This window comes from Paramormyrops kingsleyae, chromosome 17 (genome assembly GCF_048594095.1).
Source record: "Paramormyrops kingsleyae isolate MSU_618 chromosome 17, PKINGS_0.4, whole genome shotgun sequence".
Lineage (NCBI taxonomy): Eukaryota > Metazoa > Chordata > Actinopteri > Osteoglossiformes > Mormyridae > Paramormyrops > Paramormyrops kingsleyae.
The window spans coordinates 21,915,348-21,929,850 of record NC_132813.1 but is presented as its reverse complement, the minus strand read 5'-3'; the positions used below and the strand labels follow the sequence as shown (position 1 = coordinate 21,929,850).

Sequence of the window (14,503 nt, the reverse complement as noted above, 5' to 3'; positions counted from 1 at the left end):
AACTAGACGCAACACGCGTCGCCGTCATAAGTTGGACGGCCGTCGCACAGTTGGGCCGGTAGAGGGCGTGCCCGTGCCGTGTCGGCGCGGCGGCGGGTGGCGCCAGCGCGCGGTCAGAGTGTGGTTCCGCGGGAACGCTCCGCACGGAACGTGTCTTTTTCCTAATCGGGGACTGACACGTCGCCGGCTCACACCATGATCCCCCGTAACTACCCCGTCGGGAGCAAAGTGGCTTTTGCTTTGGTTTTCCTCTTTTCCTGTAAGTACTGCTCCAGTTCCTGTTCTCATCGGTAGTTTTGGTCATTTATCATTATTTTTATTAAATCGCAGAGCTGCCAAAAATCGGGAAAAGTAGACGTGCTTGAAAGTGTATGGCTGTAGCTGCCGGTTTTATGGCTGTAAGAGCCTGGGAATTTCGGGGAAGTCTGAGGAGGTGGCGGGCTGACTTAGCAGAGCGTGGAAGCAGGACTTCGGTCACAGAAACCTCGGGAGGATGAAAGGCTGTGCGCTCTCAGTTCACAACAGGCCGGTCTTTGCGGCTTTTTAATGCCCCTCTTATCTTTGCATACTCTCTTCGTCAGTGAGCGCTTGCACAGAAGTTTCCGTTTCGGCTTTATGTTGAGACATTTGACGTAGTTTTGCCACTTCTACTTAACTTGCTGCGAAGGAAACGATGAAAAATATCAAAATGTAGAGAAAATGTCGAGTAGTGTTGCTAGTGTAAATCAGTTGTCTACTATTATCGGATGTTATGCCGCTGAGAATTAAGCGAATTAAATTTGTAATTATCACGTAAAATGTGTTCGGTTGCGGGTTTGCGATTTCCTTGGGCGAAATTGTCGGTTAAATTGAAATGTAATCGATGTAAAGTGTTAGATCCGTTTTGTTTTTATGGATTATAATCTTTTAGAAAGAAGTTGCAACTTAATATTAAGGTGTTTGTATGGGATGTTTTATTTGTATTGACATTTTCACCAAGAGGCACAATAACGGGAGTTTGAAATATGTAAGGCAGATTCAATATCGCTAACTTTAAATTTACAGCGTTTCATAATACATGCACTTGCCTAACGATTCATGTACCGGCGCTGAGAAAGTTGGTGGGAAAAACGTATTAAATTTTTTGGAAATTTTTCGCGGGGCCTCAATTACGTATTGAAATAGTGTCGTTTTATTCGCCGTTTTTAATTGGCTGACCGACGGTCAGTATAAATCACATTGCAACCTGTCATCTCCGTTAAACAGTCATTTTAGGAAGAGCATTATTTTTCTCACTCCTCAGCTTCATCGATTGTTCCAGTGCAGTTGGGGTTGCGTATGTGAGCCAGATCAGTGGTCTGGTTATTTTTCACTTAATTATGATCCGTCTGTCTGCGATACGAAAACACTTAACAAATCTGACCTTAATCCACCTTTCGGATTATGACAGTATCTTAATCTCTCTTGTTTTTTTGTACAAGATAGAGCGAAAATTAAACCGAGCCGTCTTTGCTATTTTCCTCTTAGATCTTAACGTTAATTTGAACGGACGTAACGATTTTTGATATTCAATTACACTGTCATGAAATATTAAACTTAATTTTCGATGGAAAGGAAAGCAGATCAGGTTCTCTATATCCGGTGTTACCAATTTTTAATTACAGGAGTTGTATTTAAAGGCACATTGGTGTAATGGTGTTGAAATTTAAAAGGTAGCTAATTCTGTCCCTGGTGCTATTTTAAAAAGGAATAAATTCACCCACAACCACTATTATACAGTTTTTTGCAGCCCATTTGTTTCAAGACCAGTTTATTCTTCATTAGGCCTAATTGATGTTTTTGCTCAAACGTTTGCAATGCCAGGCCTAGATATTTAACCAAACAACCCAAAACGCAAGAGTAGATGGAGACGTGAGTTTGGAGATAAGACATGAAGCATTAATTTGGTGATCCTTAATGAGACCTTGGAGGACTGAATGCTCTTCCTGCAGAGTATGTTTAGAAATCCTTATCACAGACTAGATCTCGCTTGTAACCTAACACAAGATCCAATGCTTTTTAATGCAGAGAGAATTAAAATTATTGTGGCTGTCTCCATGCAGGGTTTTGTATTTAATTACTTGTGGCACTGACCTTTTTCACACTACCTGAATACCTGAATGTGGTGTCTAAAGGCACCCCCCTCCCTTTTTGCTCTGCATTTTGTATATTTGAACCTGTCAGGGCCCTCTCAATGCCTCATTTGTAACCGGAAGAATAGGGCACATCTCATCTACTTTACATTCAATGAAAAGGTAGGATGTGTCCTCTGCAGTGGTCTGTCCTCCCTCCCCTGTTATTGATAAATACCAGGGATGAGTGCTGCATGTTCTCTGCCAGGAGCTGGAGTTAAATGTAGGGCTTAAACTGCAATTGGGGGGGGCACTCCAGAAAAGAGAGTGATGTGTAAAATAAGGCTGCTGGCACAAATGTCTTGGGGAGGGTTACTCAAAAATTACAACCCCTCCGCCCTTCATCTGAACATTTCTTTCGAGGACGTCTGCTCATTGAGACAGAAGTGCTTGTGATACAAATTATGAAAATATTATTTAATGGGCATGTGTTAACAAAATAAAGATATTCTCCCCAAAGGGCATATCTCAATGTAACAGGTTCCATTGTCGTCCACTGATGCATCTGTGAGACCTGTTAACTGTGCATTGAACTGGGATTTGTACTGAAAATGATTTTTTTTTTCTCCCGTTCTGCTCCTGTTACTTCCCCTGCATATAACCTCAAAAGATGTTGCTGGTTTTTTTTTTTTAATTGGAAAAAATTGTTCCTGTGAAAATAAGAATGAACAGGGGTTTGAGTTTTCATGATTAACTAGCAGTTTTACTGCAGTGAAAAAAATCTTTGGCAAGGTGTTTTTGAGCCATTAAGACATTGACAGCCCATGAAATATGGAATCTGTAGGATGCCTGTTTGCAAGGTCTGCCTGCAGATGTTCTAAAATGACTACCCTGCCATTCTCTGGGGAAGTCGGCTCATCTTATCTGGCACATGAAACAGCAGAGCAGTAATGTCCACCGCTTTAGTGATTCTCTTGGCACTGGTCAGAGTATTACAATGAGCACTCGTACAGGGTCATGCAAGTCTGTTTATTGGAATCTTTAGTGTTCACATTTTGTAAAGAGGATGAATTTAGATCAGACTGTAGTGCTGCAGTGTCAAGACGTTTTCCATATTTCACATGGTGTCCTTTATGTGCCTTGAACTGAATGTTAGTTTGTTCAATAGTTTTTTTTTTGCGGGTGCTATTCTGATATGAGAAGGATCTACTAATCCCAGCCCTGTCAAGGAGGTAGGAATGAAATTCTTAGGATTATTTTTGTGGTTAAATTAATTTGCTGTTTGCTATGATGATTGGTGAATGTCTACTCCCTTATGGAGTCGCCAGAAATGTGTTTCTATGATGCTCCTGCATAATGGCTTTCTGTGGTCCTACCAACCGCTGGTGGCAGGTCAAATGCAGCCTCTGCCCAGAAAGCTAAAGGCAGCATTCCATCCTAGCACTGAACTCCTGCATCACTTGAGTTTCACTGGAAGGTTTAAGTGAAAGTTTATTGAAAGTTAAGAGAAGACATTTAATATAGGTGGTGGGGGGACACTGCACCCTAATTCGTGTGCATTGTCTTGCTGAAGTTACAAATTATACAGCACAGAGGCCTGTACAACCTTGACTATATCCACTTACTTGTGGTCTGTGAAAGCCGACTCAAAGAATTTCAAAGAATTGTTCTTAACCTGTGGGTGTTTTGTATCTATTTTTTAATAATTGTGCATCAATGCTTTTTCTGTATGCATACTTAAGTCTATAATTTATTATTCATGTGACTGCATTCACTTTCATTAAATTTGTTTACATGGATTTCCTCCTGCTGGATGGATAAGCAGCTTGGTGGCAGCTAGAGTGCAGAGGTTGTTTGCTCTTCAGATGTCTCCATTATTGTATTATGCTGTGCATTGTTGTCTGTCATTTGTGCACTTGGCTTAAAGAAAAAGCTGGGGAAAGTGAGTCTGTGATTGCCCACATGTAAGTCTCAGCTGTAGTGTGTGTGTGACAGTGAATAAATAAAAGTCTGATGCTCTCAAGATGGGAATCTGAATGCAGTCCAGGCCCTGAGAGGTCTAAACATCTCCACTATCCATATCAGAAGCTGTACACTGTGCTCACTATTTTTCCAAGTATGTAATGCCTGAAGGTGCACTTCCTTAAGAATATCTGTATAATAAAAAAAAATTCATAGCATAGTCATGTTTAATAATATCCTTGTTTGCATTTTTCACCAAGTGGGGTCCAAAATGAACACTGTGTCTGCGTTGACATTCATTTATTTAAGACACTTTTGTAAAAAGACATAGTAGTAGTCTTTATGTGCATGCTTAAAGTTGCCTGTCAGATGATTTGTTTTATTTATAATTAATTTAAGTGAACCTCAGTTATTTAAACTGCACTGGGATCTGCAGTGGATTCAAGTGTATTTAGAGTGTGTGGAATAATGTGTGAGAGGCACAACAGGCAGTATGTGTCAGATAAGTTCTTAGCACTGTGTCAGTACTGGGGCTCTGAGGCTGGAGCCTGGCTATACAGGTATTGCGCTGTGCTTTCAAAGAAGCTCCACATATAGACCATGATAATCCAGGTCCACCCACAGTGCTCTGCAGCTCTGCCTCCATAGCCCAGGAACAGCAGCTTTCCTGTCTTCAGCTGATGGCTGTCGGCCTCATCCGGAGTTTATAACGTGGCATTTACTACCGAAAGTGCTTCCTGAACTGAAAATGTCAGCTTAATTTAGTGGTGTGCTTTAGAGTTACTAGGTACTGCATGCTGTAATCTTGTTTCTGGAATTGTGCTGTAATTTCTGGTTTTAAATGTATTTCCGTTGGAAATATTCTTGCTGGTCAAACTGTGTTACAGTGTTTCATAACACATCTTATGGGTAACTTAAGAAACGCTATGCCTTTATTTTGTCTGGGGGTAGAGCATTGAGTTTTTTTTTCCTTATAGTACAGTATGAGCATATTTTTTACATATAGGAATAAGTACTACAAAAGCCTTAGACACAAGGCTCTGTCATTGGGGGGGGGCATTTGAGGGCCCAAGGCCACCCCCTAAGGAAAGACCCCCCCCCAGGACATCATCTATTTAATTTTTATTCAATTTTTTTAACGGCATTCATCTTAAAACAAATAAATCTGGCCTTTCTCAGAGGCATGGCTACAGATCGACCTACCCAACGCTGCCCCCCTCCAAATCAATAACTTTTACCATTGCTACAGACTCCCGAGTGCCCCGCCCTCCACCCTACCAGCTTTTGTTCTGTCTCTGGCACTACCTGAACAAGGGTGTATTATAGGATTGTATTTGTGAGCAATACATTTGCCTTTACCTTATTTGTACAATTTTTCTCATTATCATCATGACCTTGCAATAGAGGGTCCCCATTCTTAAAAGAATTCTACATTTTATGAACAGAAAGCAGGTAATTTCCAGTTTTTTCATAATGAATGGGATTTAATGATGTCTGTATTAATTGCTAACACTGTCAATGTTATTCTCAAATCTCAAATGTTCAGAATGATTTCCATCAGCAAAATGTGTAAAGGAAGGATCTTCCCATCTACCTGAATTTGATGTAGACAAAAGAATATTAGTGTTAATATTTAAACAGATCTTTAGTACCCGATTATGTGCCGTCATCCCTGCTTGCTTTGTCATGAGGGATTAAGTAGCAGATTTTGCTGAATGGATTCTTAGCATTGAAGTAATGGCAAATGTTGTAACAGATGACAATACAGAATGAACTTGGATATTTTTTATTTGACAGCCAGTTCCTGAACCTTGTGTTGCATTTTTATTCCATCCTGACTTTATGGCCTCCACACTGCCTTTCTCCCTAATTTGTGTCCCCACCCCCCCAAAAAAAAAAAAGCTGGGATACATGTCCTGGGTTCCTTTCTGGGATTGGACTGTATTTCCTCCGTTATGCAGACTTCATGTATCTTCAGACTATTCATTAAGTTTTGCCAGAGTGTGTGTGTCTGCTCCTCACTCCCAGTTATGTAGAGTACATCTTTAAAGATGTCACCTGGCTTTTTATTATATTTTATAGCCACATTTCTTATATTATTCATATTCCAAAAGACAAAGTTAGGATAAATACCAATGTGGGCCTCTTAATGGTCCTTTTTCAGAACAAGGATGCTTGTGTGCTTCAAGGAAGCTGAGATCTATGTTGGCTGGACTTAGAAGGGGTTCCAGATGAAAGCTTTCACCTTATTGGGGAACAGTGGTGTTGGATTATGTTGGTGGAAGCTGTGGTGACAGTGGTAACACTGGTGAAGACACCATTTCAAAGTGCAATGATTAAACGCTTATGATGTTTGCTTTTCTTTTGTAAAAGTGCTGAGGTATCAAGACAAGGATGTAAAAGTGATGTAAAAGTTGTACATTAAAAAAGCAGGACATTTAGAGTTTTGATGAACTTCAGTTGTAATTTAAGATTTTAAAAATGGACTTCAATGAACTGGGTTTTTGACTGAACCATGCTTGAACTTGAAGCATAATGGCTAACATCTTTCTTTTTTTTCTTTCTTTTTAAATGAGCAGAAGCTTTGGAAAAGACCATAATACTTGCCATATGTGACCGAACCGTGTCTTATACTTGCTTTGTTTTCGGCACTCTGTAAAAAGATAGCTCCTATTTCTTGTTAAATCAATTTCTACAATTAATCGCATGACAGCTCTTTCCAATTTTAAATGCGTGTTTAGTAGCATTCAAGCTGCTGCCACTCTATTTGCCACTCAATGGGTGTGAGTGCAATGACTTCCGCTTGCTGTGACATCATGTGCCTACCATTTGCAGGATGAGCTCAAGAACATCAGAGGGTGACGATCCAGAAGTAGCACAATGATTTGCAATCTTTGTAAAAACAAAGTGTTGTAATGTGGAAAATCCCACTAAACAAAGCACACGTGTGCAAGAATGCGAGTAATATGAAAAAGTAATGGATGATTTGGGAGTCGCTAACTTGCGCTGTTTGGCGTGCTCAGTACAGCTTGTGGTAGACAAGGGGCTGCTAGCACAGTATACTCACTTGAAAAATATTCAAATTGAATGCCAAATGCCTCAAAAATGCTTAAAACAAGATGTACAGATGAGGTGGAACAGTACGTTATGTTTAACATGTTATGTTAAAGATTTTTAGCATACATTTTTTATTTGTATTTACTAGTTTAAAGATATTGGTAATATACAGTGTGTGTGTGTGTGTGTGTGTGTGTGTGTGTGTGTGTGTGTGTGTGTGTGTGTGTGTAAAATTAAAGTAAAAAGCTGTTGTATCGGAATCTGTATCGGTATCGGCACTTGTATTGGAATGGATCGGAACTGAGAAAATATGGATTGGCCCATCCCTTCCAGAAAAGTGATGAATTGATTCAGTCATCATAACCATATTACTGGGATGCCTGAAGATTGAGGCAGAACATGGCATTCCTCCTGAATGTCCTCTTTTGTATGCTCTCCTTGAGTCAGTATGAACTTGATGAAATCTAACAATATTAATATCCAACCGCACAACATGTTTTGACTAATTTAGAATCCATGAACCTTAAATTGATGGGCTAGACCTATTCTCTTTCCGTAATTAGCAGTTGGTTAATTGGGAAGCAATTTATCATGTCTGTCTTTGTTGCTACTCTCCAATAATGGCATGTAAATTTGGAAGACCGAAGACATTGTTGTCAGTACTCCCCCTAAAGGTCGAAGAATTTATAGCTGTCAAGTAGAGGAACATCATCGCTGCTTTTCTGTTGAGGTTATGTAGTTCTTAGGTTTTAGACATTAGTTTTTGGGCCCTACCAAGCTCTATGTGCCTATACCAGTTGTTTTTGTTCCATAGCTGCTCTGAAGCTTCATCTTTTGCCAGTTTGGCCAGTTGGACTTTTAGGTTTAATCCACAGAAGATCCATTTCTGGGGTGTAAACTTCTAAGCTCCAGCTCACATCTTAACTACCATAGCACTTACTGCCATTAACATTTAATTTGACTTATTTAGTAGTTTATTATGGTTTTCCTTTGTTAAACTTTGTGGCATCTGTACTTAAAAGGGTACAAATATCAACCCAGGTGGAAACAGATCCATATGAGTTAGCAAATCAGTCCCTGACTGTGCTTCCAAATAAACTGCCCTTACAATGTATAAAGTTTTGAGTTTCATCAATGTACCGGTTCGTATGGCTGCTCAATAGATAGACATAGATACTTCTCAACTTCCAGGTTTAAATCTGCCCATTCTCCCAGCCCCCAGGGAGGATTGTAGATTTCTGTGTTTGTTCTGATCTGTGTTTTTACTGAAGTTTTTTCAAGATGCTGTTATTGCTTTTAGGTGCTGCCCAGTCAGTGACCACTTCTGGTGACATACCGAAGGATATTCCTCCAGACTATTTAATCTTCTGGGTTGTTTGCTTTCCCAGTTGCATGTTCTTTGTTGTTCTGAATACTACATCAGTCTTAAAAGGGTGTGAACTTATGTTCTGAATATTCTGAAAATGATTTTTTTAAAAACATCTTTGTCAGTGATGTGTTCAAAACTGTCTTTTTCGAAATCAAGACTCATCCAACCCAAGACCAAGACAAGTTAAAGACCAAAATAAGACCAAGACTTGAACATTCACAATCAGAATTTAGATTTAGAATTTAGATTTTTTTTTGTTACAGTTCACCCAGTTTGGGGCTCTATTTTCATTTATGTAATTCCAGTTACTGAAAAACTTTAATGGACACATATGTTTCACATATGTTAAACAGCAATACAGATGCAGTGTTTCCCCTACCATTATATTAGGGGGGTGCCATGCCCCCCCAACGGCACCTCCCGCCCCCCCTTGAAGATCAAGTTAATTTTATTTAATTTTATTTTCTATATAGCGCCAGATCACAACAGAAGTCATTTAAGGTTACCTTTCCTATAGAACAGGTCTATACATTGTCCTTTTACTAAATAAACTAAATAGCCTTATGTTATTTATCTTATTTACACAACAGCTTGTCATTTTTGTCTCTGCATTTACAATTCTCCTCTGCTCTCTGTATCGCGCATGGTGGAGTTCCGCCCCGATGCGCGTGCACACACTGGTGAGCACACTCCCACCAGCGGACAGAGAGTGCACGTCGGGAAATATATCGCGTCAACCACCTGAAAAGCAGAAAAAATATCTGCATTTTTTAAATGCTCCCAGGATAGTGGTGATGGCAACACTCGCTCTCCTGCAGTGACAAAAGCTGCACACTTTGTGGATAATTGTCATAAAAAGAAATGTTCTGATATGTAGTTCAGTTGTTATATTGACTGCTGTCATTAAAAGAAACACATGAACACCATGAATCCTGTCGGTGTCCGTCTGCTCCCCCCCCCCCCCACCTAGGGGAAACGCTGAGATGTATGAAAAATCACACGCAAATAATGAAATCATGTGCGCAAAGCCCTCCCCCAGCTCCTGACAGTAATAGTAAATTAGAACTCTAACAATAAACACTAAAACACTACCAACAATGTTCAAAACAGTCCAGTACAACAGGGGCAGTTGATGATGGGTGAGTGAGAGAAATGCCTTGTAAACTACCCTTCGAAAGGAATGTACCAGTTCCTGAAGTGTGTGAGGTGATTGGGAACAGGGCCGTAGCCAAGGTTTGAGAAAGTGGGGTCCGGGACCTGAGAGTGAGGGGGTTGGGGGGTGTGTCTTGTCAATCATGCATTGCATACAGGAGGCTTGTTTTCTGGGGAACAGGCAGTGTTAAATAAAAGTTCATAGTTTAGGTTACAGCAAGTTATGTGGAGCTATTATATGAATGTACCTTACTGAATTTATTTAGGTTTGTATCATAAGAACATTGCAAAGCAGTAATACTAAGGGTATGAATCATGTCATTTTAAGGTTATTTGTAACCATATATAAAGATAATGTTAAGGATTTCTTTCATTTTTAACACACCAGTACAAGCTAACATCAAATCCGCTTGTTTTGATATCCAAATTTGGCTCTGAAATGTTTCTGTGGACACTAATGCAGTGGTACCTCGGTTCTCGAACTTAATCCGTTCCAGACTCCGGATCGAATCCTAAAAAGTTCGAGTTCTGATCTAATTTTTCTCATAAGAAATAATGGAAAACCAATTAATTGGTTCCTGGCCCCCCAAAATTACACCTAAATATGTGTTGTTTTTTTAAGCATTTAAACACAAAATGAACAGGATAAAACAAGAAGAGCATTTTTTTCTTAATGGCTTCCAAAAGGATAAAGATCTTATCCGAACATTACCCCTGTCCTGCCCCGACCGTCCGCTCTTTCAGTGTGCCACGCCCCCTCTTTAACCTCGTGCGGGATCCCCATGTGATCAGCTGTTTCTGGTTGTTGTCATTAGTCCTCTATTAAGTCCGCGTTTCAGTTTGTTTCCCCAGTCCGGTCATTGGGTGCGTTCGACTTGCTTACAGCACTGGCTTAAAGCAACGCATTCTGATCCTGATGCAGTGCATTACGGTTAGATGCATTGTGATCTCTCACCCGGCTGCACAAACTGGAACCGCCTCCGTGACGACACACCTTTGCCCTTATTAGCTGAAGAGTTTAGTTACACGCATGACGTTTGTATCCCAGGCAGTTCCGATGCGTAATCTGCTATTTCTCCCGAATATCACGTAAAGCAGTGAGAACTGGTTTTCAGTTAATTTACCTGGTAAAATAAAGTTTAAATAAATGACATAAATGCTCTAATAGTACATGTAAGTTAGTGGTTTATTTATTGTTAGTTACTGTAATGTTGCGCTGCTTTATTTGGTTAATCGTCCAGTCTGTGAAGAAGGCATTCAAGTAAGAATTGCATTGTAGTATGACTCATTTCCTTGCGCGTACAATTTATATTAGGTTAGCATTCACGGTTCGACTTCTGATATTCAGATCGAGTTCTAGGTCAAACTGGTTTGTTCGACTTTCAAGAAATTCGAGTTCTAGTGAGTTCGAGAACCGAGGTACCACTGCACTGATATCGTCCCCTTCATAAGCTGTTTATTTTTTATTAATGGCGTTATGTGAAACGTTGGTTAGCATAATCTAGCCCATTAAGCATAACATGAAAGGAACCCAACCTTTAACAAGGCCAGAGTAGTCGAGCCTAGGCTTATATTTAACGTTTCGTACAATTATCTTTACTGTAGATGCTGTAGCAGGTCTCAGTTTTGTAATGTTTTTAACAGGGGATCATTGCTTTATCTTACTGAATGATAAGCTGCCTGCGTACCCTCCCTTACAAAGCTGCGTGATCACTCGACTGTGTATTTGCACTGCTTTCAGTGAAGTGTGATCATGTGGTTCCTGAGTCACGTATCCTCTATCATGCTGATTCTGAGTGCTCTCTCTCTCTCTCACTCACACTCTCACACACACACACACAGACAGAGAGAGCAGACACTATTAATAACACATTCAGACTGAATTAAGAATGCACTTGGCATTCTCAACTTGACATTCTCAACTGTTGATAAATTTTTTTTATTCAGATGAATATTTAGCTTCAAATTTTATTTTTAGTTCTTAAACAATACTACCAAGGTTTGGACCTTGATGACCTCATATCTGGCTATGGCCCTGATTGGGAGTGCTCCCAGATGAAGACCTACCCACTCAAGACAAACTCTCATACAAGCCGGCACAGGACAACACATACATCCAGATGGGAACTGTAGCTCAAGGTGATTGAGTTGTGATCCAACTGAGTGTGAGAGGCCTACGAACAAACAGATGGACGATCACGATCTTCCCGGTGTCTTTCATGTTCATTTTTAAAGGGCCTGCTTGCTCAGTATCTCTTTCCAGCAGCGTCTGCGCCCGCCGAAGCTGTCCAATAGCATTATACCACCAGGGCAGCTGGGAGATTTTTTAAAGTAATGTCACTTCAAGAGGGCAGCCCAGGAAAATTAATTTTTGCTTTGTGAGGAGAAATAGGTATATTTGCATATCGATTCAGATATGTTTTGTAATGTTTCGAGAGTTATGGCCAAGATCAAGACAAAATGCGCTCAAGACGAGGCCGAGATCAGGTCAAGCGGTCACGAGACCAAGACTGGATCTCAAGAAGTACAACTCTGATCTATATAAGGCTGTACTTTTAAATTCATTTTAATGGGTGGAAAGAGTTTGTTTTTGTGTCTACATCAGTCCAAATTCTTTTGTCACTTTTTGACACTGAAGTGCTGCCATCTATATAATTATGTCTTATGCTGCTCAGATTCGCAGAGCGGCCAATAGATAGGATGCCAGAAAACATACCTGCACACTATGGGCAATTTATAGATGAATGGATCTTTGGGCTGTGGGAGGAAGTCTGCACTACATGGGACAACTGTGCAAAGTGCTCACATACACTGTACTGTATCGTACAGGCAGTCCCCCGGCTATGGATGATATCCGTTTCCTAAGTCTGTCTTTAGGTACAAGTTGGAACAGGTACGCGTGGTTCTTATTTAACATCGGTTAGTCAGATGTTTGTTGTGGCATACAGTATATATTTTACTTTTCCTTGCATAAAAACTTAAATACTTTGAAATGTATTAAAACCTCATAATACAATAATAATAAAAGTAACTACCCTCTGCTATACTGTACCTAAAGCCGACGAACTGCTGAGCTGTGCAATGTTTTAATGAGCATCACAAAGTGATGTGTGTATGTTCGTTATTATAAACCACTGTATTGAACTCAAATTTTTAATACTCTGGGCTTTATGGCAGTCTGTTCTAAAGTATGAGTTGTCTGTAAATCTGACGTCTTGATCCGGGGACTCCTGCATATCAACTTAAGCTTGTAATGGAGTTTACAGGAATTTAAAAATATGTAAATAGTAAATATACAGTTCAATAGCGGTGGGTGGCCGTTTGGTGAAAAGAAAATGTGGAATCTTGTCAGCCCCTTTGTTTGGCCTTGTTGCTTTGCAGTTGTGGAGTGAGTGTCAATAAGAAAACAATCTGCAGCCCCCGATTTGAGTGAAGTCACCGCTGGGTTGCAGCTTATCGACTCCGAATTTCCCCAAGGGGGCCCCACCACCCCCTCCCATGTCCCTGGAAATCAATGCCAGCTGAATCAGACTGGGTCTCACCATGCCGTAATTGCAAACTGTTTTGGGTTTGGGGGGTGGGTGGGTGGTTGTGGCAGTCCTCCAGATTCAGTCTCAGCCCTCTGATTGAAAAGAGGAGCAGGTCGGGATTTCAGATCTCCGTCGCTTGCAGTTTAACATCGACGGCAGCCAGTGACATTTCATTTAGCTCGGAATAGTCCAGGAGCTGCCCCATGGAGATCTGAGACAGCTCCTCACCCCTGGTGTTTTATTACAGCTGCTCTGTCATTAATCCGCATCAAGGGCGCTTTCTCTGCTTTCGGACTGCTGTGTGGCTGTTGACAGTCAGGTGCTGAGTTGGAGATAGAAACTGTAGTTCTTCATTAAATCCTGATTGTATTTTAATATATGTCCATGACAAGTTACATACGGCGTGTGGCTCAGTAGGGTAGTGGGCTAGTAAACTGAAGGTTGCTGGTTCAGATCCTGTGCTTGATAGTGGGATTTCTCCATTGGGCCCTTGAGCAAGAGCCCCAATTGCTCCAGGGCCTGGCTGACCCCGCATTGGATAAAAGCATCTGCTTAATGAGCATAAATATACATTTATACAATAAATATACAAGCACATACTGCGGGGCACTTTCTGCAGCTGATGTAGAGACATTATGGAAATGCTCAATTCCCCCGGGTTCGCTTATTTAGAGGTTAACTATCAGTTCCTTTTATTGTAATTAATAAATTTTCAGGTCCCATGATTGAGCCCGGCACTGATTCCACTCACTTGCTGTGTGTGATTCTCTTGCAGTGCCTCTCAGCTTCAGCACCGGAGCCCTGCAGGAAGGCAGCTCACAGGTGAGAAACTCCATCACTGCTTATCTGTAAGCTTGTTACCAGAGGGACAGAAAGTTGGTATTTGCTTGCTCCCATGATTTGAGATTAATCTCCACAGCAATGTGAATTACAGTTTGTGTGCAGTGTGCAGATTAGAGGGATTCTTTAGCTCACTGCCTTGAACGTGGTTGTCGTTGTTTGTGGTTTTGTTTTTGTCTCTGCCTGTTATTAAAATATAATCAGAGATCTTCTGTAAATACTGTCACTGTTAACTTACAATGTATTTTTCTCATTAGCTATTAGCAAACTGGTAGAGAAGTGTCAGGGATTTTCGCAGTTATATGCTTTATTATTTTCAGGTGATACAGGGGAAAAAAACACATCTTAGTCACGTCTAATTCACTCAAGCATAATGTTTTCACTTCAAAGTGCTCGGCCTCGACAGATCCTCTTCTTCCCTTCCCCCCCTCGTGTTCCAGGCCCGAGAAGCGTTTTCATCAGCCTCCGCGGGATGAGATTAATGCTCGACCTTCCCAACCTTT

At 40.7% G+C, this 14,503-nt stretch overlaps 1 protein-coding gene across 2 annotated transcripts in view; it reads left to right on the top strand.

Moving 5' to 3' along the window:
• The first annotated feature begins 37 nt into the window (after window positions 1-37).
• b3glcta (beta 3-glucosyltransferase a) overlaps window positions 38-14,503 on the top strand; it is a 62,551-nt gene continuing 48,085 nt past the window's right edge. For both annotated transcript variants that reach the window (XM_072701646.1, XM_023826055.2), the window contains exons 1-2: window positions 38-259; window positions 13,936-13,982. In XM_072701646.1, coding sequence (XP_072557747.1) covers window positions 196-259; window positions 13,936-13,982 — 111 coding nt within the window. In that variant the 5' untranslated portion in view covers window positions 38-195. The remainder of the gene's footprint in view (window positions 260-13,935; window positions 13,983-14,503) is intronic.